The sequence below is a fragment of the Lepidochelys kempii genome, chromosome 13 (genome assembly GCF_965140285.1).
Source record: "Lepidochelys kempii isolate rLepKem1 chromosome 13, rLepKem1.hap1, whole genome shotgun sequence".
Taxonomy (NCBI): domain Eukaryota; kingdom Metazoa; phylum Chordata; order Testudines; family Cheloniidae; genus Lepidochelys; species Lepidochelys kempii.
The window spans coordinates 8,077,924-8,102,365 of NC_136392.1; the positions used below are offsets into that span (position 1 = coordinate 8,077,924).

General features: G+C 43.2%; 1 protein-coding gene across 1 annotated transcript; it reads left to right on the forward strand.

Moving 5' to 3' along the window:
* The first annotated feature begins 1,345 nt into the window (after positions 1–1,345).
* Positions 1,346–24,111, forward strand: GATA5 (GATA binding protein 5). Its single transcript, XM_073308984.1, has 6 exons — positions 1,346–1,871; positions 6,020–6,195; positions 19,740–19,865; positions 21,220–21,307; positions 22,409–22,533; positions 23,956–24,111. Exons 1-6 carry the CDS (start codon positions 1,346–1,348, stop codon positions 24,109–24,111), a joined length of 1,197 nt encoding a protein of 398 aa, XP_073165085.1.
* Positions 24,112–24,442: the final 331 nt, after the last annotated feature.

Here is a 24,442-nt window from a genome sequence, read left to right on the forward strand (position 1 = left end):
CACCGAATTTGCTGACTTCTTAAAATCACCGAGGAAGTTGTAGGGTTGTGTTGCGACTTCTTACTGTGGCTCCTGAATAGACTGTGATGGCTGAAAGCGAACAGGAATCTCTCTTCCTGGCAGGGTTAAACGCAAATGGCGTTATTTATATGGCAGGAAAGTCTTTTCGAAAAGTGTTGATTTTATGTGTTGTGTTTTGTGTTCGTTATAGAACGATTATTCCTATTATTTCATCGGTTGCAAAATGTATCTTCACAAAAATAAATAAACCAAGAATCAGTTTCAGGAACATATTAAATGTTTAAAACGACTGCAGGGTTTTTATTTGTCCAAATCGGTGTTGTAAAGAAAAAGCAAATCCCATTAGAGAACTTCGCGAAATTTACATGGAAAGCAGAACATTCGTGAAGACATTCTTTAAAAAAATCGTACTAACAAAAGTTGAGAGCATTTGTTTAAAACACAGAAGTACCCCGTTTAAAATACTGTGTTATTGTATCTAGCCTAAATGTAACTTTGGGACTTTGAGTGGCGTTTCTATAGATACTGTAAAGCAAACTCCAGAATATGCATTATCACCTGCAAAGCCAGTATTTTATATAAGTAACACTGTATATTTCAATACGTATGATGCGAAATATACACAATACACATAAATTATATATGTTGCATATGATCGTGCATTTGGATATATTTGTATGTGTGCTATACTTGTATATGATCGTGCATATGTATATAATTGTATGTTTTGTATATTAGATATGTTGGATATGTGTGTTGATTTTATGCAATATAATAATACCCAATATAGTGAATTTTCTCTGTAGAGTGAATTATTATGGATAATACTGGCAAACTGAATAACTAAAAGGGGACTCAGTTCTGAAATAAAGATCTGCATCTGGCAATAATCCAAACCTTTAATTCTCTCCCGGTGCTTCTTCCCATCCTCATTCGTTTCGTCGTGTTTAGCTGCGATCTCCTTCCGTGAAGACGTGTTAAAACATCCCTCCTCTTCACCAGTGTCCGTGTGGAAGGGCAGGTGCAAGAGGCTGCTGCGAACCAACACGGGTTTAGTTTTTTTATGATCTAATAGTTGTGCCATTAAAAAAAAAGTCATACCTGTCTGCTTTCATGTTTCAGGTGCCTGGAACTGTTACTGACCTGAGCCCGAACATCTGGAGACAGCTGCAAGGGAGCAGCCCGGCTTCTCATGTCAAACTCCCAGCCCTGGACATAGGAATCCTGAAGCCTCACGCCACAGAAAACTTCTGCGCCAACTGAGCGGCCGCTTTCCCCGACCCACGGCTGCCCCGGGCCTTGGTCCCACTTTGGAGGATATAAAATGTATCAGAGTTTAGCCCTAGCCCCCAACCATGGGCAATCGGCTTATTCCCACGACTCCAGCAACTTCCTGCACTCGTCGGCCAGCTCCCCGGTGTACGTGCCCACCACCCGGGTGCCCTCCATGCTGCAGACCCTGCCTTATCTGCAAGGCTGCGAGACAGCCCACCAGAGCCACCCCCTGGGCAACCACCCGGGCTGGGCGCAGACCGGCGGCGAGGCATCGGCCTTCAACCCGAGCAGCCCTCATCCGTCTTCGGGCTTCCCCTACTCGCACAGTCCGCCCGTCAGCAACAACGCCGGCCGGGAGGGAGCCTACCAGAGCCCGCTGCTCCTGGGCAGCGGGGCCAGGGAGCAGTACGGCAATGCCTTGGTGCGCTCGGTCAATGGATCCTACTCCAGCCCCTACCCTGCCTACGTGAGCCCGGAGATGCCTCCCTCCTGGACCGCGGGACACTTTGAAAGCAGCGTCCTGCACAGTCTCCAGACGAGGCAGGCTGCCTTGCCGGGCAGGAGATCCACTTTCGGTAGGTGACCGCACCTGGGCCCTGGTGCACCGCAGAGCCCAGCCCGGCTGAGCCGCACGCGGGTCCCGGTACCTCTGCGCCCCCTTCCCGGCTCCCAGGAGCCCTCCCTTCTGGAGGCCCTGGGGTAGGTTTAACTATTTTTAAAAATGCAAATGATTTGTAAGGCACCCACGTCTCTAGCAGAGGAAGACGGGGGCTTGAGGGGGGGAGGGCTTGGACCCACGCCGGTTTGTTTTTCCAACCCATTGCACGTTTCCTGGGGGGGGGGGGGGGCAATCCACTTTTTGAGTGGGGTCTACCCTGTCTCCCGCTGGAGCCAATGGACGCTTCAGTGGGCAGCAGGATCCGCTCCCTAAAGTGCTGCCAGGAGCCTCATGGAAATGGAAAACTGACAAAAAAGAACCCAGCGTGTTCGTGCATGGCCCGGTTCTTGTGATCAAAGTAGCTCCTGGCTCTGCCCCGCTGGAGCTAATGGGACTAAATGGGGAGTCAGGTAATGGGCGCAATGAGGCAGGAGAATCTGACCCCTGAGTTTGAAGTGAACCTTAAGGAAAAGATGGTTCTCTAGAAAGACCTCCTGTGTCTTTAACCCTATGAAGGGTCAGGTAGTGGAATCAGCTGTTCCCTCCCCTCTCCAGGCAGGAACTGGGTTGTTGCCACATGAATGCCAGTGTGTGTGTGTATATATATATATATAATCTCAAGAAGGGGAAAGAACACGTTTAAAAAGGAGAGTGATTTCCCTGGAGGACAGGAAAATGGAGGTAGTTTAAACGCCTTGCCCTTTACCCCAAATGATCTCTCCTTTCTACAATATCGACTCTATGCCTTCGCCTCAATACTTGCCCTTGTGTTTGAATTAGGAGAGCAGATTTATAGCTCCTTCCCTTTTAAGTAATTTATTGTGGTAAATTAGTTTATATTTGAACAGACTCTTGGTCTCCTAATTCGCCTTCACCCAAACAATTCCCCAATTGCATCAATCTGCTGCCTCTGGAGAGACAGTGAAATCTAGTCAGGCGTTGAACAATAAAACCCACTTCAATTCGTTTTTATCCACACGGAGAGCCCTTTTAAATCAAGGTCCTAGCCAACTTTCCAGCTTCTCCCCCTCCTCCCCCTGACCCTTCCCGGTCTGCTAAATAAATAGGACCAGCTCTGGTTTATAACTTATGGGTCTATTCTTCTCCTAAGATTATGTTTTGAAAAGTACTTTAAAATCCACTTCAGGATCTCATCCTTCTTATTATCTTTACTGCGGAGAATCGAATTATCTTATCTCTCTAGTAAGAACAAAGTAAACTAGGAAACATGCCTCCACTCCATGTTTCTTACGAACTTTTCCAAATTGCGGGTCCCACTTTCTTTTATTGCACGTTAAACAGCTGCTTCTTTATGATTTCTGGGAATCTTTTTTATTTGCCTTTGAAAGTAATGTACAATCTTTTCCCCCACTGCATTAGTTGGATCCCCTGATGAGTTGAATGTAATTCTTCAATGCTCCTAAAGCAAACATTAATCCCATAGAAATCACCCCAGTTTATAAACCACCCTCTTTTCTGTTGAGAGATGTGGATTCCTTGCAAAGTCATTCTCTGTGCCATGCATTGTGTATGCTATTGGCCTTCCAAAATGCAGTGTTCAAGAATCTCTTTTAGTTATTTATTTTTGCTCTTAGATCATGTGAGCGAGTGTGAAGCGCCTTAACACAACAACAAGTCCAAACTTTTTTTCTTTTTTAAGGATCGCTTCTTCAATAGGTCCAAAGGAGATTAAACCAGGAGTGCATTTTGATTTGGAAAGAAAACAGGCAATTTTCAAACCGCGAAGAACAGCTTCTTCCAGAGTGGGAGGGAGGGAGTTATTTCGGGGGGGGGGGGGAAGAGGCTTTAAATCAACTCATACTAAGACTGAAATAATAGGGGTTGCTCTGTATCGCCTGCTTGTAAAATAACTGAAGCAAAAATACATAGCTGGGAGATACACAAAGCCAGTCAGGCAAACAAAACGTTTCACTTTCCCTTCTGATTTCTGGAAGAAGGGGGTCAGATCTCACTCTGACATGTCTAGTTAAGTGCCCCATGAATATATAATATTTGGGACTTAGGGGAAAGTATACATGTGTACCCATGTGCAAAATATGGGTGTGTGTGTAAAACCCATGTCATCTTTGTGTGTGTGTGTAAAAGATGTGAATGTATGTGGGTATATACGTGTGTACACACACAGCACATTGATTTTATATTCATTTTATTTTACGTGTATGTTCTATAGCCACATAGTATGGATATGTAATCCAATTAGATGTGTGGTGTCTACAGCCATACACAACTTCAGACTCCTCCAGCGATGGTCCTGGGAGCTGTAAGATTGACTCGAGAAAGCTGACTCCCCCCCCCCTTCCCCTGTGAGTCTGTCATTTGTCAGCTCGGAGCTCTAGATGTGATTGATACCCACAGGCCAGCATCCCCCGAAGTTGTACATCAGCCATAGACATTCCACCAGGCCTTCCCCAGCCTGCTTGTCGCCACCAGTCAGCAACCAACACCATTTGATTGAAATCAGGAAAGTCTTCCAGTTCCCTCCCTCCCCCCCTCCTCCTTTTATCATCTTACAATAACATCATAGCGATCATTTATTTTTACAACCGAGCTGGGCTGCACCCAGCCCGCTTCCAGCCACATGAGAAGCGGTTTCTGGGGAGTCCGCAGGGAAATGAAATCAAATCAATCTTCATTATCGCCCCTTGTCGGGGATATTTATTTTTTTTAAAAAATCATTAAATGATACATTAAAAGGTTAAGTAAAAAAGAAAACAGGGGAGGGGGCGGGGGCTTCTTTCTCCTTCTTAGCAGATCGTGGAGACAGGTTAGAGCGCTGCTAAAAGCAGGGATGGGGTGTAACTGAAATAGGTCCTTGCGAGCAGGTCCCCTCTGGTGCTTTGCAATGGAGAGAACTTGATCCTCAGCCCAGTGAAGCCGATGGGAAGGGTCCTGCTTCAGAATCCAGGCTCCCATGAGAGTCGGCAGAAAAGAACTTGGTCTGACATATTCGCCTGGATTTCTTTCTCTCTCTCTCGACCCCGCTGCGGCTGGAGTCAATGGGAGTTTTGCAGCTGACACCCCTGGGTCTGACACTTCTCGAGGGCATGAAAAGTGGGAGACCGGCTGATTGACGGGATGGGCAAACCGACCGGGCTATCTGCTGCCATCTCTGCTTAAGCAGAACTCCCCTCTTCATAGCCCTGGGACAGGGCCCTCAGCTATTTCCGCCTATGATTTATTTCATACTGGGGCAATCCAATGCAGTGCGGTGAGGAGAAATCATTGAAGTCAGTAGCAAAACTCCCTTTGACTTCCACGAGGCCAGGATTTCACGTGTGGTGTTTTCACCTGCGATCTGGAGGTGGGCAAAACTGTCAGTGACTCCAGTGGGAGTCCTGTTAGGGAGGGATCTTCCCATAACATCTTATTTCTGATCCTTATTTACCATCGCTCTCAGTCACTTCCCATGCCGGCTACCCCTCTGATACTTGTTCCCATGTAGTGATTCCCTCGCCCCACACCACACAGGGCCGTATCCCTTCTTCCAGCGGAGTTTCTTCCCGAATCACGGTATCCGTGGCGCACTGGTGTGGTATTTTCAGTAGTGATGTTACAACTATTTGCCGTTTAGGGAAAACAAGCTGGCCGGATCCTGGTAAGCCAGAGACACAGAGCACGGTCCTTTGCTGGAGCCAGGAGATGGCTGACAAAAGCCTCAAGGCTGGAGAAAAGTTCTGCAGATTCTTTGGCCGAAGAGAAGCCGGACGCCCCGGTGTGTCTGACACTTGGTGTCCCGGGGCTGTTTGCTCTTGCAAAGAATCGTATTTAGGAAAGTAGCCCGGGGGGGGAAAGGCAGTTAAAGGTAAATTTCAGCGGCACCTGAATGCGCAGCAGCCAAATGCTCTCCCACAGCGTCCCCCAGAGCAATCGGTGCTTAAAGGGCTAGGGAATGCCGTTTTGCCTTTTGTTTCTCTTAAGACAAAACTGGGTTCCTTTGAGGACAGGCGCGCTGGCTCTGCCTAGCCCGGTCGCTTGGGATCCCCGGGGGGAAGTGACCTTGTCCGGGGAAGGGAGCGAGCGCCTAACCAGCTGCGTTTGGGTCAGTTTCAGAGTACTTGGAAGAATTCCCCGGGGATGGCCGAGAGTGTGTGAACTGCGGGGCGATGTCCACCCCGCTCTGGAGAAAGGATGGCACCGGGCACTATCTGTGCAACGCCTGCGGTCTCTATCACAAAATGAATGGCATCAACCGACCGCTCATCAAGCCACAGAAGAGGCTGGTAAGGCTGGCAGCCCCCAAACCGCCCATCTCTTTCCCCCTCTCTCCCGCGGCGCGCTAGGGAAGTGGGGGATCTGTGCCGGCGCCAGGCTCTGGCTAGAGGGGGTGGTCTGTGCGCTCCGGGGCGGGGGGGAGAGGCGAGTGAGGTGCCTCGGAGCTTTCTTCTGGGGCTTGGAGAATTAAAGGTCTGGCCCCTGAGATGTTGCAGCTCTGAGGAATCCAGCTGAGAAGTGAACTCGTGAGTGCTAAGCAATCATCCCAGCCATATTTGTGCCGTCGGTCGCTGGCGGTCGGTCACGCATGATGATGACGATGAGAATCATTGTTCCTGAGTCGTTAGCTATTATTCGCTGGTGTGAAAACAGCGCGCCCACCCCACCCGCCCAGCCTGACCTGTTCAGCAGGTAAAGGTGGAAGGATGAAATGACACCAGCTCGTTACAAACGGAGACTTCTGTGCAAGTTTGCAAGGAAACTAACTAGCTATTTACACAGCTACTGCAGCACTGGTGGTAGTCCTACGGGACTGATTTGAAAGGAGAGAAAGCGATAGGCTAAGAAACCAAAGGTTTACATATTTGTATGTTTCCTCGGGCAGATGATTTATCGAATCTGAATAGAGTGACATGCTCTCCCCTCAGTCGTTCCCACAAAGAGAAATCCAGTGGCTTGATTTTTACAAACATAGTCTTTGACACTGGAATACAGAGGTGTCACCCCTTAATCGAAATCTAGAGCTGAGAGCAGTTGGGTGCTTTCGTTTTGCAAGGTAGGATGAAATTCACATTGATAAGCGCGGGTTGTCTTGTCCTCTTTCCTCTCTCAGTCCACTTGCCTCGTATTTCAAACAAATGACAGGGTTTCTTGCCAGTCGGGGGGAAATCTTTAATGTTTGGGGCTGTATAAAACAGAATCTAAAGAGAGAAGCAAACTATGTCATGTCTTTTTTTGTTTTGTTTTTAATATGACCACCTTATCATTACCCGGGAACTGGCCTTTCTCTAAATATTTTTTATCCCCTCTATCAACAAAAAGTCTGTGTTTAAATTCAGGGGAAGTTATTCAATGTTCGTTTGACATATTTTGACATTGTTCTTTAAAAAGAAAAGAAAAAGCCCTGAGCTTAGTTGGGATTCTAGTGTACAGTGGCCAGTTAAAACAATATTGTGTGGGAGAGAATATTGTGTGTTTATAGTGCAGAAGAAGTGAATTTGCTTTTCATGTCAATAATAAAATTATCTTTCCAAAGTTTTGCCTCTTGAGGCCCCTGAAATTTTCTGCTATAATGCCTAGCAAAAAAACACACACCATATTTTGGAAGGCTACCAAAGATAGATTAAAATGATCTATAGAGTGTCTGATTGACCCTCTGTTGGGTTTTTGATCACTTTGAGTGTATTTTATTGAGATAAATACATGCGGGCACATGTATGCATTGCTCTCTTAGAGGTAAGGAGTAGACAACTAAGAATCTACCAAAGGAAAATACAGCCAGGTTAGCTAGAGAATAAAAAAATAGATATTAATGGGAATAAAGGCTCAGTGTCATGGGACTGTATTTACATTTAAATGCTAAGATGAGTAGCTGTGGTTTTCTCCCTCCAGTGTATAAGGACCCCTTCCAATGACAGGCAGAGATCTATTAGGACCCTCCTAGTTACTTAACTTGCTTGTTATTGAATGCAGGAATTCACAGCTCCGGACACATTGGTGGATACAAGCTGATCAATTACAAACATGTATGAACGCTGAGGATATTTTTAATATTGCTCTCAAACAGGAAAGGCCTGGTTCTGTGCATAGAGCTCTAAGTGTGCATATCACCGGTCCAAAGCTCCTTGTGTGCATTTCTGGGTTTGCAGAAAAGTTTTCCCATGTAGGCTCCCCAAGAAAGAGGTTTGAGTTCTGCCCTTCACGCAGGTCACCAGCTCCCACCTTCCTGTGATGCTTCCACAGTGCTGAAGTCAGTGGGTGTGTTGTTTGAGCGTGGCTCTGCGAAGAGGCTGGTCAGAAATCATGGCTACCGCGGTGTGAACTGAGAGGAGCCTTTTTTCAAGCGAGCACCATAAAAACATGGGCAGTAGAGTGTTTACCGGATGCGTGGGCCCCGTACAAAGTCAGGAACCACTTTGACGGCTTGTGGCTGAGGGATGTTTAAATTAGCCAGCTGAAAAATGCAACTGGGGAGTTACTAGTGGTGCGGCATGTGCCTGTCCTTGTGAAAACCTTGACCAAAACAAAGGCATTGCCTGTTGGACACTAGCTATTTGTGTGTTCAGTGGAGGGGCTGATCTTGCAATTCTGATTCAGGGGAATGAATAGCCTGTGCTCAAGGATCAAATGCCTAGGATCTCAATTTAGGACCAGACCCAACTTCCATTAAAGACCATCAGGCCTTTAATAGATTGAAATAACGAGTATATCTTAACAATTACTCTCCATAGTGTAAATGCCCTCAGGACATTCAATTAAATTAAATGACATGCTACTAAGCAGTATTTTCAGATTAAATGTGCCTCACCATTTCCAACCATTTCGATGATCACAAACACATAGAATAGGCATAGTATCAGGTTAATATATAGTAGTGCATGCATCTAGACAGACAAGCTGATTATCTATCTACTAGAATGCATGTTATCACCTCTTTCTAATTTACTTTTTAGGCTGGGCTGAATATGGAACAACAAGTTAACACTGATCTAGCCTTACTTCTTTGAAGTCAATGGGAGCTTTGCCACTGATTTAAATGGGAGCATAATTGTCCCCGGTTAAATAAATACTGTAGGCTGGAATCTCATACAGTCACTGGTGCATTTCTGGCTGTCGGCATTGGCTGAAGGATAGGTTATGGTTATTGTGTTCATTAGTTGCTGTATCTTTTCAGATTAAAATATTAATCTTACAGGTATTATACATTGGATTCCATCACAGTTGGATCTCCTTGCAAGGGGGAGAAGGTGTGTCTTTTTCATGTAAATTCACCTTTGATATTTGAATTTAGTTGTAAAAAGTTTCACCTTTTCACACTGCAGTGATTGGAAACAGAGCTCAGGGCTCGATCCCTCAAACTCTTAATCAGTCAAGTCCTCCCACCAAAATTAGGGAATATCACACCAATAAATATAAAGTTTCAGTTGGAAATAGATTTTTTTGCAAGAGCTTAGGGTATGAATGCTAATGTAAAATCCCTAATTTTTACACGTATGTCTCCAAAAAGCTGCAAAGATATTTGCACTTTAACTGTGTACGTAATCTGTGCATGTGTGTAAAGTAAAGCCTGTGTGCAAGTGTGTGCAGAATTAGGGTTTATCGATAAATAATTTGGTGAAGACCCTAGTAGTTTGGTATTAAAGATACTGTTATAGATATAATGTAACAATATGAATAGGATACTACACTCATTACTCAGGTAAAACTCTCATTGGATGTCAATGGACAGCTTTGACCAAGAATTTACAGGATCAGATCCATATAGCTCAGGGATCCCTAAGGAGCCCATTTTCCTTTGCATGATGATAAGTCTTACTGAGGTCACTATGCAGGGACTTTGGCTTTTAACAGAATACTTCTATGAACAATTACAATCTCTGTGCAACATTTGTGCTTAGTGAGCCTCAGTGTAAATTGTCTGTTTTCTGTCATATTGCCTTTGAAGCTTTGTTTACAAGTTATCTAGGCAGATGAGATTTATTTTAAAATTAAAACTAACATGTATCAGTTAAACTGATTTAGAAGTCTAGTGCCAATTTTTAATAAGATTTTTAATGGATTCCAACTTCTTATTATAACCAATTTCTTAAGAAAAACAACTGTTTTAAAATGTAATTCTTCTGTCCGCCTTGCTGTGTTTTGCTTTCTGGTATTTATTGATATCTTCAAAGTCAGTTACTGGAAATAGTAAAGATGCTTGTGTCTGAATTAGAGCGGGGCAGGAACTGGATTTTCGGTTTCACAGAAAATTCCGTGATTTCAGTTCTTCCCATTCCAAAATGGAACAAACCCCCCAAAATGTGAAATTTCCCATTAAATGAACATTTAAAAACATTAATTTCAGGTGAATGAAAATGTTTCGTTTTGATAAAAATGAAATATTTCCTTCTGATTTTGCTTTTTTACATTACACATAATGTAATATCAAAACAAAATGTTGTTTCAAACCAGGAAATTAAAATGTTGCATTCTCAAAATGGAACATTTTGCCATCATCAGAATGCTCCATCCCATTATTTTAAAACATAGTTTCATTAAAATCCACACGTTTCCCCGGAACGTTTTGCTTCCAGTGAATCAGCATTTTCTGATGGAAAAACATTCTGTCAGAAAACTTCCAACCAGCTGTAATGTGAATAGTGTCTGTATACTGGGGCAGATTCTGATCTCAGGTATACTGATGTAAATCCAGAGCAACTCCACTGATTTTGAAGACCTTTTTTGTTGAGAGAACTGTGTAACTGACTTCACAGCAGATGTTTCTCAGAGTCCTTTCAATACATATAGCAGATGAAATGGAGACAAATAGGTTGCACCATTATTAAGGGTTCATAGAGTTAGGGAAGGCTAACTCTCACACCTTCCCACTTGTGTACTATGTCCAGGCTGCCTAAGGATGCCAGGGCTATTTCCTATGCTGCAGGGGGTTAGGCCTGATCACTGATCACCCATCCTTTATGCAACAGCCTCATCGGTAGAGCTGGTCAAAAATTTTCTGATGCTATGGTTTTCCATTGGAAAATGATGATTCAACAAAATCTAAACTATTTCACTAGAATGTATCAATTTCACCAAAAAATCCAGTAGGAAATCATCAAAATGCTTCATTTTGACAATAATATACTAGCATATAGTTGAAATGATAAAGTCAAAAAAAATTTCGATCTTATCAAAACTAAAGGGTTCAATAAGGTTGAAATGAAATATCTCAGAATATTTTGTGATATGAACATTCAGAGATTTAGACTTTTTGTCCTGATTTGAGACAAAACCAAATTAAAAATCCCAGAATTTCCCATGGGATGGAAATTCAATTTTTCAACCAGCTCTCCCCATAAGAGGAAAAATGATCAAGTTAGGGATGGTTTCAGAGCTCAGTCCCACTTATTGCATGTTCTGAGCTCAAAACACAGATGTGTAACAGCCATTTGATATGTCCAGCATCACTTACCTACCATAATCCTCCACCCCAGACCAGGAGGAACTGTTGTTAGGTTGTTATTACTGATGGTATTTCCAAGCTGGGGGATGTAATGTATTTACATATGTATATATTCAAAGCTCCAGGCCTTGCCACATTGGGATATGCTACTAAGGTATTTTGTTGAAGTATTAGGACTTATTCATTGTAGGGGCTTTCCTGGTACAGGCCATCTGCCTAGCACTGGGGAATCATTACTGACTAAATACTTTAAATTGCCAGTTTTTAGAGATGTAACAGCTAGGACTGACAAATGGAACTAATCTAATGTTTAGATAAACTCTGATGTGTACAAGCAATCTTTCTTCTGACCAGCCCCAAATCTCAAGCTGTAGAGGTCTACGGCCATGTGCAAACGGTACTGCACGCAGGCCAGGTGTGTGTCTTAGGCCTTGTCTACACTACAGGGGAAATTCGATCTAAGCTACGCAATGTCGACAGGAGACGCTCTCCCATCGACTCCCCCTACCCTTCTCGATCCGGTGGAGTTCAGGAGACGACAGGAGAGCAATCTGTGGTCGATTAAGCGGGTCTTCATTAGATCTGCTAAATCGACCACTGATGCATCAATCGCCGCTCGTTGATCCCCCGGTAGACAAGTGTAGACAAGCCCTTAGCCTGTCTGGCAAGCTCTCACACAGCTCCTCTCCCTCACTCCTACATCCCAAAGACTCCCTTTATCAGACACATGCATGCATAGCCTCTCATTTTTAGAGTCCAGGCAGTATCCTATTCACGTCAACATTCACGACCATGTGAAGGATTTTCTCTGGCCATGGCAGGCCCTGGTAGGGACAGGGTTTTACACCTATAAGGTCTGATTTGTCATCCATTGAAGTCAATGGCAAAGTTCTTATTGATTTAAGCACTGCGGGGTCAAGCTCCTAGTGAAGCGAACCTCGTGCATCTCTGCAGTTTAGGACACTTGAAAACACAAGCTGCTCATGACAGCTGCTCTTTTTGCTGCAGCGATTCCTAGTGCATTTTTCTCCAGCTGAAGTCAACAGGAATCTTGGCTGAGCAAGGAGGCTACTACAGACTAATATCATTTGGATTTGTCAGGAAAATAAATGGTCAGGTTTGATATATTTACATTTTAACGAGCCACTGAGCGTGTAACACCCATTCCCCAGAGGGCTATACATGCCCAGGAACTATTTTTCATAATTTTTAAGCAATTATTCACACACGATTCAATGCTGTGAGCTGGAAAGCGAAAACATTGGGACCAGCCCCTGTAATCAACTCCATGTAGGCAGACACTTGTACCCACCTGGAGGCCTGTGAACCAAAGTATCTGATTGCAAGATCAGGGCCTGGTCTATGGAAACTCACAACTCACATTATTTACTTATTCCCATAATATAAGAACTAGCGGCCACCGAATCAAATTAATGGGTAGCAGGTTTAAAACAAATAAAAGGATGTTCTTCTTCACTCAGCGCACAGTCAACCTGTGGAACTCCTTGCTTGAGGAGGTTGTGAGGCTAGGACTATTACAGGGTTTAAAAGAGAACTGGATAAATCCATGGATGTTAAGTCATTAATGGGTATTAACCAGGATGGGTAAGGAATGGTGTCCCTAGCCTCTGTTTGTCAGAGGGTGGAGATGGATGGCAGGAGAGAGATCACTTGATCATTACCTGTTAGGTTCACTCCCTCTGGGGCACCTGGCATTGGCCACTGTTGGCAGACAGGATACTGGGCTGGATGGATCTTTGGTCTGACCCAGTATGGCCATTCTTATGTTCTTATGTACAATTCGCATTGACTTCAGTGGGAGTCCCCTGCACAGTGCTTTGGCCCTAAGGGGGCAGATTTTCAGAGGGACTTAGCTCCCATTTAGGCACTGGAAGTGCCTTTCAGGGTAATTCAGGCACGCAGCGCTTTTTTGAAAATCAAGCCATTAGCGTCACAATGGGAGCTGATTGGCACTGAGCACTGGAAAATCTAGCCCTTAATGTCAGATTCACACTGGCATTTTTTTACTGGTATTTGAATCCTGTCATCATACAAAAAACTGGTTGTTCTGGTGATTTAAAAACAAAGTGACTGGCCCTTCAGCAGGCCGATAGCTGGACGACCACTTCCTGCTGCAGTTACGAAATCCAGTCTCCAAATGGGGAAATGGCTCCGCCAGCATGCAACATGCAGCATGCCAGTCTCTCGTCTCCATAAGCAAGATCACTTGAAAAAAGAATTCGGTTCTGCTCCCATTCAATCAGTAGCAAAACTCTCATTGTCTTCACTGGAGTCAGGATCAGGACCACCTGGGAAACCGGTTTCAACCCCAAGGAATAAGGCAGAAGTGGGAGGCCAAAAAGAGGTGAAACTGAGGATGGCTGTGCTCTGGTTCTAAGGGCATGTCTACACTATAGCCGCTTCAACGGCACAGTTACGACGCTGCAGCCGTGCCACTGTAGCGTGGACACTTCCTTCGAGGATGGAAGGTTTTTTCCCCATCCATGTAGTTAATCCACCCCTCAGAAGGAGGTAGCTAGGTTGACTGAAGAATTATTCCATCAAACTAGCCGTGTCTACACAGGGGATTATGTCAACCTAACTACATTACTCAGCAGGACATAAAATTTTTCACAGCCTTGAGCGACATAGCTAGGTTGATCTAACCTCCAAGAATAAACCAGGCCTAAGGGGCCCAGTATTGCCATCCCTATGTAACAGACCTTCCACTGATATAAGCTCTGTGGAAATGTGTCCTAAGCAATTGTTAACAACACTGAGTCTACATTAGTTTACATTAGTTACCAATAGTTGAGTAAAGGGAGCTGGAGTGAGCTCTCAGTACACTCCAGGAAAAGGACCCATGTCTTCTTGTCCAGTTTATCCCTATTGTTTTCCCTTTGTTCCTATTTAAAGTCTCACAACAGGCTTGGTCCTTGTGGTTGTTGTTGTTTAATTAACTTTGAAATATCTGAGCTGAACAAATTCCACAAGGATTAATTTTCAAGATGCATGTTGCCATCCTAGGTCTGATTTCCCCCTGCCCTCCATAAAACCATTGTTTAAACCCCCAAAGCTTTAAAAAAAAAAAAAGTCGAGCTTCAGGGTTTCACATTTGCTTTGATTTTGCTAAGTCCTAGACTTTAAAAAAAAAAAAAAAGTTTTCTGCACAGAAATTTTCTGAGCAATATCCCTGCGTACAGTCTTCACTAGTTGGTTGGTAGTAAAAGAGTGCTGTACTTGAACCAGTGAATTCAATGAAACACTAAAGTCTCGTTAAGATGAGGAACCGTTGAATTACACTCCCTTACAGTGCATAGAAATATATACTTTGTAGTAAAATAATGCTCTGTTCTCTTTATCTTATGAGCTTCATTCTGTAACCAGCCTAGACAGATATTTCACTATGTATTATTTTGCCTGCTGGGTATGCTGCTTTTACTATGCAAAATTGCATTAAAATAAAAGGCATATTTTGCACTAGAGATTTCAATGTGACTGCACAGTAGTACAGCAGGAACGATACTTAGCAGTGCTGTATACAGCAGTGTAGTCATGTATATGAAGTTACGGTAAGTAAGAATAATACAGTTGCTAGCCCCTTTTATACGATACGGCAATGTTCTGTAAGCAGCAGTTTTGCGACTTATCCTTTTTTATCTTTGACATGAACAGAATGCAACCCTACTGATTTCCATAGAAAGCTATATTACTTAGTGATGGGCTGGGACGGAATTTTGTTTTATAGAGCATCTTTCATAGTCAAGATATCTTGAAGCACTTTACAAAACAATAAATTAGGCCCTGATCCTGAAAGCACATGTAATTGTGCATACGTGAGTAGTCCCATTGATTTTAATATTAAGCTAATGCAGAAGTTGTGATGCTGTCCCACAGCTAACAAGCAGCTCGGAGCCCTGGCTCAAGCCGAAGCCCTGGAATCCCTGAAGCAGGATTCTCAGCCTAGGTGGAGGAATCTCTGTCTCTCCAGCAGGGCACAATCCTGCAGCACGCTCAGGACACGCCTGATATCTGTCAGTCCCCACAGCAGAAAGGCTGGATGCAGGCCTCTAATAATGCAGTTTTGGGTTAACCAAAACTATTTGCAAATCCAAGTCAAATTTGGTGAACAGTTTCACCCAAAAAAAGAAACAGAGAATTTTTCCCCTGAAAAGTCAAACTGTCTTGTTTTGACATTTTCAAAATAAAATAGGATGTTTTGTTTAGAAATGTAGCTAGATTTTTTTAAAAGGGTAAAAACACCCAAAATGAAACAAAACAAAATGGGGGGGGGGGATTGGTTTTGGTCAAATGAAACAAAATATTTTTCAGATTCTTTTGGTTTGGCTGCCAAACCAAAAAAATCAATTCTCTGATGGCTCTATTCTTAACTTGGTTCTTATTCAGTGAAAACATCCACTAATTGTAAGATTGGGCCCTTTCTGAGGACTCAACTATTTTCCAAGTTACTGAGGTTGTAATTTTTTTTTTAAGGCAAACATAGAACTTTCCACTGCACGGTGGCACAGAAATATACCACATGGTTACTGCAGCACCTCATGAAATAATTTTAGTAGAGCATGAATATCCACATGGATATGTTCCGTGCAAGTTATTGCACTGTTAGCAAAAAACCCCAACAAAGAACAAAAAAGGAATTAAAATGATTAAATTGTTCTTATAATAAGAACAATGTTCTCATGAAAATCTATAACACCAATCACATTCTGAGCTGAGAAAGCATGTTCATTCGATAGAGAGGTTTCAGAAAAGAGTAACTATAGCCATTATTTAACTCTTCGTGCGTAGGTAATGCCACTTATAACATCCTTTGAGGACCTTGACTTGGGGTTTGAGCTTAAATACCATGTTAACTGATGGGTATCTAGATCTGTGCAAAATGTATGGTGTGTTTTGATTTACTATTTCATTGGTTTCAGTTCATGTGATTTACCACCCCTTGAGTTTTAGGCTCATTCGAAGCTAGAATGGCAAAGGAACTCAAATTAATAATCCCCAGCTCCTATATAGCGTTTTTCATCAGCAGATTTCAGACTTGTGTGTTTTGCAACACTCTGCCTTGCATCTGGGTTTGTATGGTTTCATGAGACATCTCAGTGATCCAGATTTCAGAGGTTTCACAAAGGTTCATTTGACCAAGAAGACCTACCATTTGCCCACCTGTAGCAATCTGTCTAATGACCCAGTTCCCCAACAGTCATGCCCATCTAAAGTGGCAACAAGTTTTGATGAGATGTTCTGGGGGTTCAAAGGTATTTTCTATGAAACGCCTCTGCTTTCATTTCCATGTTCTGAGTTTCTGATGGCTTTGTGATTTTCTTCAAACAGTCAGCCAGCTCCACAGAGAGACCATCCTCTGTTAATTCTGAGTTTCTTGGGTCAGTAGCTCTGTTAGACCTTCATGTAGCTAACTTTAGCGTACATTTTATTAAATATGCTCAGACGAATGATTCCAAGAGCTTTATCAGCAGCAGTTGGCTGTCAAGTGCAGCCCATGAAGGGCTTTTTGTTTAAGTGTATGCTACATTTATATAAATAAACACTGGAGTACAATGTTGAAGTCAACAACTTCCTAGACAAGGTCAGAATGCTACAATGGCGGACTTTGCATTGGGGGTGGGGAAGGGCAAGAACGCTCTTTCTTTTAAGTAAACTGCTGGGAAATTAGTAATAATATTTTGTACCTTTTGTCCTTCAGTAAGCAAAAGTAGCCTTGACTGTGTCTTTCTTGCTGCAGTGGAAAGTTAAATCACAATGGGCAACTTCAGAGAATGTTTAAAGTTTTTTAGACCCAGTGTTTTGGTAACCCTGGGCCTGATCACGCTCCCAGTGACTTCCCTAGGAGAAGGAGATGGTTCCATGGTCTGTAAAAGTATTTGAAACAACAGTGTATTAAAACTATCTTATAGTTGGTTCTGAAATGCCGTCAGTTGCATATTACTCACTCTTCTGTCACAAAACTGCTAGGTGACTGATGATGCAAAGATTACAGAGTAGGAAGGATTTTCTACTGAGTTAGGCACTGAACTGGAACTGAGGAGATGTGGTTTCTATTCCCAGCTCAGCCCCTGACTTGTCTACATGGTGCTTTAGTCCACACAAGAGGGTGTAACTTTTAGTCTGTGCTAGGCTGTCACACACTAAATGACTCGGGTGGACCCTGCTGATGCACAGTAATGTAGTACAGTTTGAAATGGGACCACATTAACATGCACCAGGGAAATTTTAGTGCACACCAGCACGGTCTACACGGGCCATTTAGTGCACGACACCCTAGCACAGCCTAAAATTTACCCCCGTATGGTGTGGACTAGAGTGCTGTGTAGACAAACCCTTTATGTCTGACCTTGGAGAAGTCATTTAATCTACCATGTGTCCCAGTTCCCCATTTGTTTAGTGGAAATAGCACTTTCCTGTCTCGCAGTGTTGGGGAGAGAATAAAATCCATTAGGGATTTGAGGCCCTCAAATACGAGGGTGATGAAGGCTGTAGAAGTATCTAGATAGGAAGACCACTTTGGTGCCAGGCCTAGTATTGGAATTCAGTGGTCAGGAGCACAATTTCAGCAAGTCTGACCTCATGTCATGAGACCTGCTTGATCATCCGGGGCGGTGGGTCCAGCCTCTCAGGTAGTACTGGATAGGTTATCCTGCTATAACACTTAAGGGTGGTACTTTCCAAAGGTCTCAGCACTGGCCTTACTCTACATCCAGTCAGTGGTAGAAGTCCCCCAGTCTTCAGCGGGGACAGCTAGGCCAAAACCAAGCACCTCCTCTTAATACCAGATGTGGTCCTTACGACTGTGAGTAGGCCCATTGGCTTGCAGTATGTGCTGCTTCCATGGGACTATTGATGATAGGAGAGACTATGGGACTGTTTTCAGGCTAGGTTGTGCCAATTCTGCAAGGTGCTGATCTCCTTCTTCTCTAGCTGAGTTACCTGAGGATGCTCAGCTCAACACAAGATGTGAGCTAAGCAAATGGGGCCCGATAGCAGTTAAGGAGGCATATCTGAGGGTAGGATTTTGCCCGGGTTAGCTATACCAGGTTAGCTATACCAGGTATATCCATGACCCCATCCCTCCTGCTCAGGACAGAAATTGCTAGGGAAAGATTTTGAACATCATCAGATTCTTTTCTGTGCAAAAGTTAATCCGCTTGCATCTCAGGGTTATGTTTTGGCAGGTTGTTTTTTGAAAAATAAATAATGTATAAAGGAATATAATGATCTGCAACAAGTTGCTGAAGCTGCTTCACTTAGCAACCAGTGACTCAAAGAGCTTTCTGTCACTTTGCCCTCCCTGTCTTCTGAAACTCAAATCTGATCTGCACTTAACAACTAACTTTGTAAAACGTTTCATTTTTGTTCCTTCTCCCCTTACCCAATTTATCACAATGCTTAGTAATGATGTGACGCAATAATGGGAAAACAAAACAGATGTGGAATTCTTTGTTACTTGCATCACCCAACATCTATCTCCGTGATGAATTGACATTTTTGTCCCCAGGCTGAAGAACATCACTCAAACACCTGAATGTGGTGATAGTCCATGATATTAAATATGGCACCAGTATCTTTACACTTACTGAAGAGTCCTGTTCAAATAGTTGGAATGCCTAGCGCTAAGAGACATTAAAATGAAACGCCCATAAGTTGACAAGCTAAAACCCTGTGTTGAGAGCTCTGAATTTCCCACTAGCTGAGAACACGATTGACAGAGACAGGCCTGCTGCTTCTACAAAGTGTTTCTGCTTCCAGCTAAAGAAACATTAGCTTTGGGACTTGTCCTGCAGTCAAGCCACCCACAAAAATTGGAATTAATTAGTGTTTGGAAAGTGCTTTGGGCTCTTTAGATGAGAGGCGGGAGATGCAGGAAGTGCAAAGGATCATTCTTTTTTTATGAACCCGTTCCAAGCCCAAACACCACTGATGATTTACACCAGAGATCAGTCTGGCCCCCATTAACTTTAACAGTTAATTTAAATCAACAGCATTTTTCTATGGAGTTCGCAAAATTTCTACTTTCAAAACATGGATAATAATTCTTATAAGACTCGTCTCCCTCCGAGTGGATCACTTGGAAATTATCGCACCATGTTATGAAATATTATTTCTCGGAACATATTTATTTAACATTAGTGGAAGGGATTAAAAGGATGTTTGCAAGGTTTATCAAGCTCCATAAAAGAACGTTTGCAAATCAAATGAGCTCACTGGACGGCTATTTCTTTGATGTGAATTTTGTTATCTTGTGCATTTAGTCAGCATTTTTCATCGTCCAGGAAATCAGTGTAATTTGAGATTTTTCCTTTTCCCCCTGCATGCAAACTCTTACTTTTCTTTTTTTCATGTGTGTGGGGTTTTTTTTAGTCTTCATCGAGACGCGCTGGCCTTTGTTGCACTAACTGTCACACAACTAATACTACCCTCTGGAGACGGAATGCAGAAGGAGAGCCAGTCTGCAATGCCTGTGGATTATACATGAAACTCCATGGGGTAAGGCGCTAATTTATCCTCCAGAGGAAACCATATTGTCTTTAATCATTTCCCACCAGGTTTAAAATATCCTGCCTTCACTTCCTATTGGAAGGGGCAGCTTTATCCAGTCCAAGAATTGGAAAGAATTCAGAAAAGAGCTAAAGGAATGGTCTAAGTCTGGAAAACACGTCTTATAGTGAGGGACTTAAGAAACTCAGTCTGTTTCATTTATCAAAGAGAAAGTTAAAAGGTGATTTTTATCATGCTCTACAAGAACATACATGGGGAAGACATTTCTGATAGTAGATGGCTCTTTAACCTAGCAGGAAAAGGCATAATGAAATTCAGTGGTTAGGAGCAGAAGCTAGATAAATTCAGACTGGAAATAATGTGCACGTTTAACGGTGATGATAATTAACTATTGGAACAATTTACCTGTGGACGTGGTGGATTCTCCATCACTTGAAGTCTTTAATTCAAGGTTTGCTGTCTTTCTAAAAGATCTGCTGTAAATCAAACAGAAGTTATGGGCCTGATGCAGAAACTACTGGGTGAGGTTCTCTAGCCTGTGTGATGCAGGAGGTCAGAGTAGATGGTTATAACAGACCCTTCTGGCCTTAAAATCTATTCATTTTAAAGGCGGCAATATGTCTTTCCTTTCCATTATCTCAGGGGCACAAGTGTGATTCTGTTTCTGCTAACATTTTAATATGAATGTAGTAGATAAGAAAGATGTGATTGCTAGCCTGGAGTTCCCTGTTTCCATAGAACAGGTACCTCCAAGGTAGCAGCAGGGCAAAGTTTCCCAGACCAGGACTATGCACCTGCCCAGACCTGGCAGGGGCATGTCTAGAGGAGACAGGATGGTTTAGTCTCCACGCCCATTCGATTCTTGGTTTCTAGTAAGAAGGGCAGTTAGCGCCAAGTTGTGGAGATGGTTTGATGATGTTTATCCACTCAGGGCAGGAACCTCTAGTGAATTGTCCATAGGCCACAAAGCAGACTTTGTGCTTCAGCCTGGGCCAATTTGAGCCAGTGCCCTAGAGGTTAACATCTCTCTATCCCATGACCATTCCCTGGGAGACATCCAGTGCCCCACACACGGGTGTAATTTAATAAGACACAGTTGCAAAGGTCACTAATAAATCAGGAAAAGGAAAATAGGAAATAATGGAAAAGAACAAAATTTGTGTGAAAGCCTCAACTGTTCAGCCTTATACATCTTCCAGCCAAGGCCTGTTGTGGAGAAAAATAGCACTTAGTGAAGGACAAGGTCTTTGCATGAGCTACAGTATGTAAATATAAAAGTAACACACATGGCAGAGCTCAGTACAATACACTATTAATGATTCCAAACTTTGTGGGTGTCAAGGTGCCACGACCTCTGGCAATGAAAAAGGAAAGCATCCAGACAAGGAAAAGGAAGCCTAAAAACATTACCAAAGGCAAAACCTCAACAGGTATGGTTCTTTTATTATTCCTCCCTATGGCTTAGACTCTAAGTAGGGCCTAGTGTTGTCAGTGATTCTACAGCTATGAAATTGGCTAAAAAGTTAATTCCTGCTACAGAATACGCCTGCAGAATCTAATCTTTCCTACAAGAAAACAGAGTGTCTTTTAGTCTTTATGACTGGAAAGAAAACCCTGCAGATGCAAGCTGATGCAGTGTTGTTTCCCTGAGCCTCAGACGAGAGTCCCATTCTTCTCATTGGGGTGTCCACTCATGTTGGCGATGTAAACGGCAGTGCTGTTAGCTATCTCACTGCTGGGCATTTTAGAAGACACATGCAGACACTGTATCCCTGGCTGTTGGATGGATGGAGTATATAGGGGTGGGAGCAGTAGGGCAGCCGGGTATTTTCAAGAGTTGCTGGGGCAGAGGGAGGTAGGAAAGGTTAAGAGAGGATTTAAAAAATTCCCCTCAGAAGCACTTGAGAGAGATCTTGTCAATTTCACTTTGCTGCTATACGCCTCCATGCTGCGCAAAGGGTTCCTGAACTGCAGCTTCAGCAGCAAGGATGTAACTGGTGTAAAGGGGAAAGGTGGGGGCCGGGAGTGCCTCAGATGGTCTGCTGAGCCAGTGAGGGGAATGCCTTGTGTTGCACTCAGCAGCAACCCTCTTGCTGGTTTAAGAGTGGGGCTGATGGACTCTGAAACCATTCCAGCCCTCTTCAGTCAAATGCATGATGAGAGCCAGGCTGTGGGGCCTTTAGTGTGATGGGTGTTAAGGTGGGGAGCAAATGAGTGGACTCGTCTCAGGGCTCTGACAGGAAGGGCCACCCAGGAAGAATAACGTTCATGTCTATCACGTGTCTCCCTCCCTCCCAAGTACCTCTAGCATGTCACTTACCAATCAGTTCTGTTTTTTCCATGTTTTATCTGAGAAACAAACAAACAAACAAACTACCACACAAAAAGTACTCTCATGTTTCAACAATGCCATGAGATAGGAGATTCTCCCCTAAAAAAGTTCAGGGAGCTATTAAAATATAAATGACTGTTTCTCTGAGAACTGACTTATGTGTCTGCTACTTTATCAACTGGTAACCGTTATTTTTCAGGGTCTACAACTTCAGCCACTAACTCCCCTTCTTCCATTACAAACTCGGACAGCACCGTCACTTTAAAAACCGAACCCAATGTGACATCACAGTACCCAGGACAAACCATAGTGTCAGTCTCCCAGGTAAAGCTTGAGATCAGAGAGCTATTTGTATTTGTTCGCATTGATTTTTTTGACTAGCCGGTACCGGACTAAGTAGTTTAACTGTCTGTTGCTACAACAAGCCAGTTTCATAATTAGACTCTCCCATCCACACCTCAACCTGTCTTCTATCCCTAAATGCACCTTTTGCTCTGAAAAGTATTAGGCACAGATATAAAGGGTGGCCACAAGTTTTATAATTTGCATAGAGTCCAGTTCTACCCTTCTACAGAGTACACAGCTTCAACTTGCACTGATGGCAATGGGCGTTATGTCCATGTAGCTGGGCTTGATTCTGATCTTGCTCTGTTGTAAATCAGGAATAACACAATGGAGTCAATTGAAAACCAGTGTAAGTGAGATTAGGAACTTGCAGAGTTCTTGACAGCTTTCTAATCAGACAGGTATATACTTACCTGTATGGCATTCTCTTTATTGTTCTGCTGGCAATTAGAGGTGTATCTAACACTCATGAAAGTGCAGCGCAAAGAGTGTTCTCTAGAGATCATTGGGTGTCAGACCCATTTCCTGTCTCACGAGTTTGTCTGGATGGGTTGCATTGGGTGCACGGATTGGTGCTTTGTTTATCTGATGGAAGAGATGGCTCTAAATCAAAATGTTCTGACTATGCATCGTCTTTATATTGGGCCTAACCAAGCCTCTGAATCTGAATATGTCTGAATTTAAGGGAAGTTCCGACTGAGATCCCATCTGTGAGACTTGGTGCCCTCTCTAGTTATAGTAGAGGTTCTTGGTTGACATTGATAAATGTGATTGGTGTTATGGTTATAAAGAACATACGTGTGCCCAGAGATCTCCAAACTGGACACATTCAATCTATCTATCAATCAATCAATCAGTAGAGCCAGGTATAGCACAGGCTTCTTCCAGAGAGCTCTGCTAAGGCACTTTAGTCTTAGAATGAAGCAATCCTCTTGTCTAGTTCTGGGGTTCTCTTGAGCATACAATTCTGCTAGGGTCTAATCTATCATATTCATAATCTCTCATATTCATACTACTAAATTATGACAAATCTGACTATTCTTTTGCTAATGACATGATGCGAGTAATGGGTTTATCTTACATTCCCTTCATTCAGAATTGGAACACTATCAGCTAAATTGCTGGGGTTTTCAATAGAGCCTAAGGAAGATAGGCATCGAATTCCCATTACATTTCAATGGAAGTCAGACACCCAATTCCGTTAGGTTTCTTCAGAAATCCCATCCTAAGTGATTAGCTAGACGATTTTAGAGCTCGATTATTGCATCACTGATGAAAGACAAATACAAATAAATAAAAGTAACTCTAACTCAGTGTTCTCATTTTGAAACTTCTGCTTTAAATATATATTAAAATACATCTGTGGCTTTATAATAATTCTCCTTATCGTAATCTTCATAGGCTCAAAGCCAGTCGGATGACACACTGGCCAGCGGCCATTCTGAGTTCAAATTTGAACCTGAGGATTACGCCTTCACTTCTGCTACCATGACTCAACAGTCAGGACTAAGCATTCCCCTCCGTCAGGACTCTTGGTGCGCACTGGCATTGGCCTAGAAAGAAGGCTTCCAATAAAACACTCTGGACCAACCTTTCTACCTTCCCAACTAACGGATAAGAGGCAAAAGAAATGGCTGCCTTAGAGCTTTGGGACTGAAAGGTTTCAAGTAGTCCATATATGATTCTGAGTTCAAAGACAGATTTCTCTCAGAGGCTGGAAGTGAAAGCTTAGAAAATGTTGGCTATACTTGGCCAAGTTCATTCTTCCTGACTGACTTGTTCTGTGGTACTCACGCCTCTAAAAGCTTTCACTCTGCAGAACTGAACTGGAGACGCCTCCCCAAAGCAAAAGAAAAGGGGATGTCTCTCTTTTCATGAGGAATCCTTT

What these genes read in the sequence shown, in the direction of transcription:
- GATA5 (XM_073308984.1), top strand. Translation starts at nt 1,346, where the DNA reads ATGTATCAGAGTTTAGCCCTAGCCCCCAACCATGGGCAATCGGCTTAT. An exon ending in TCAAGCCACAGAAGAGGCTG is followed by an intron (nt 6,196 to 19,739) that starts GTAAGGCTGGCA and finishes GGTTTTTTTTAG; the next exon opens with TCTTCATCGAGACGCGCTGG. An exon ending in TATACATGAAACTCCATGGG is followed by an intron (nt 19,866 to 21,219) that starts GTAAGGCGCTAA and finishes GTGGGTGTCAAG; the next exon opens with GTGCCACGACCTCTGGCAAT.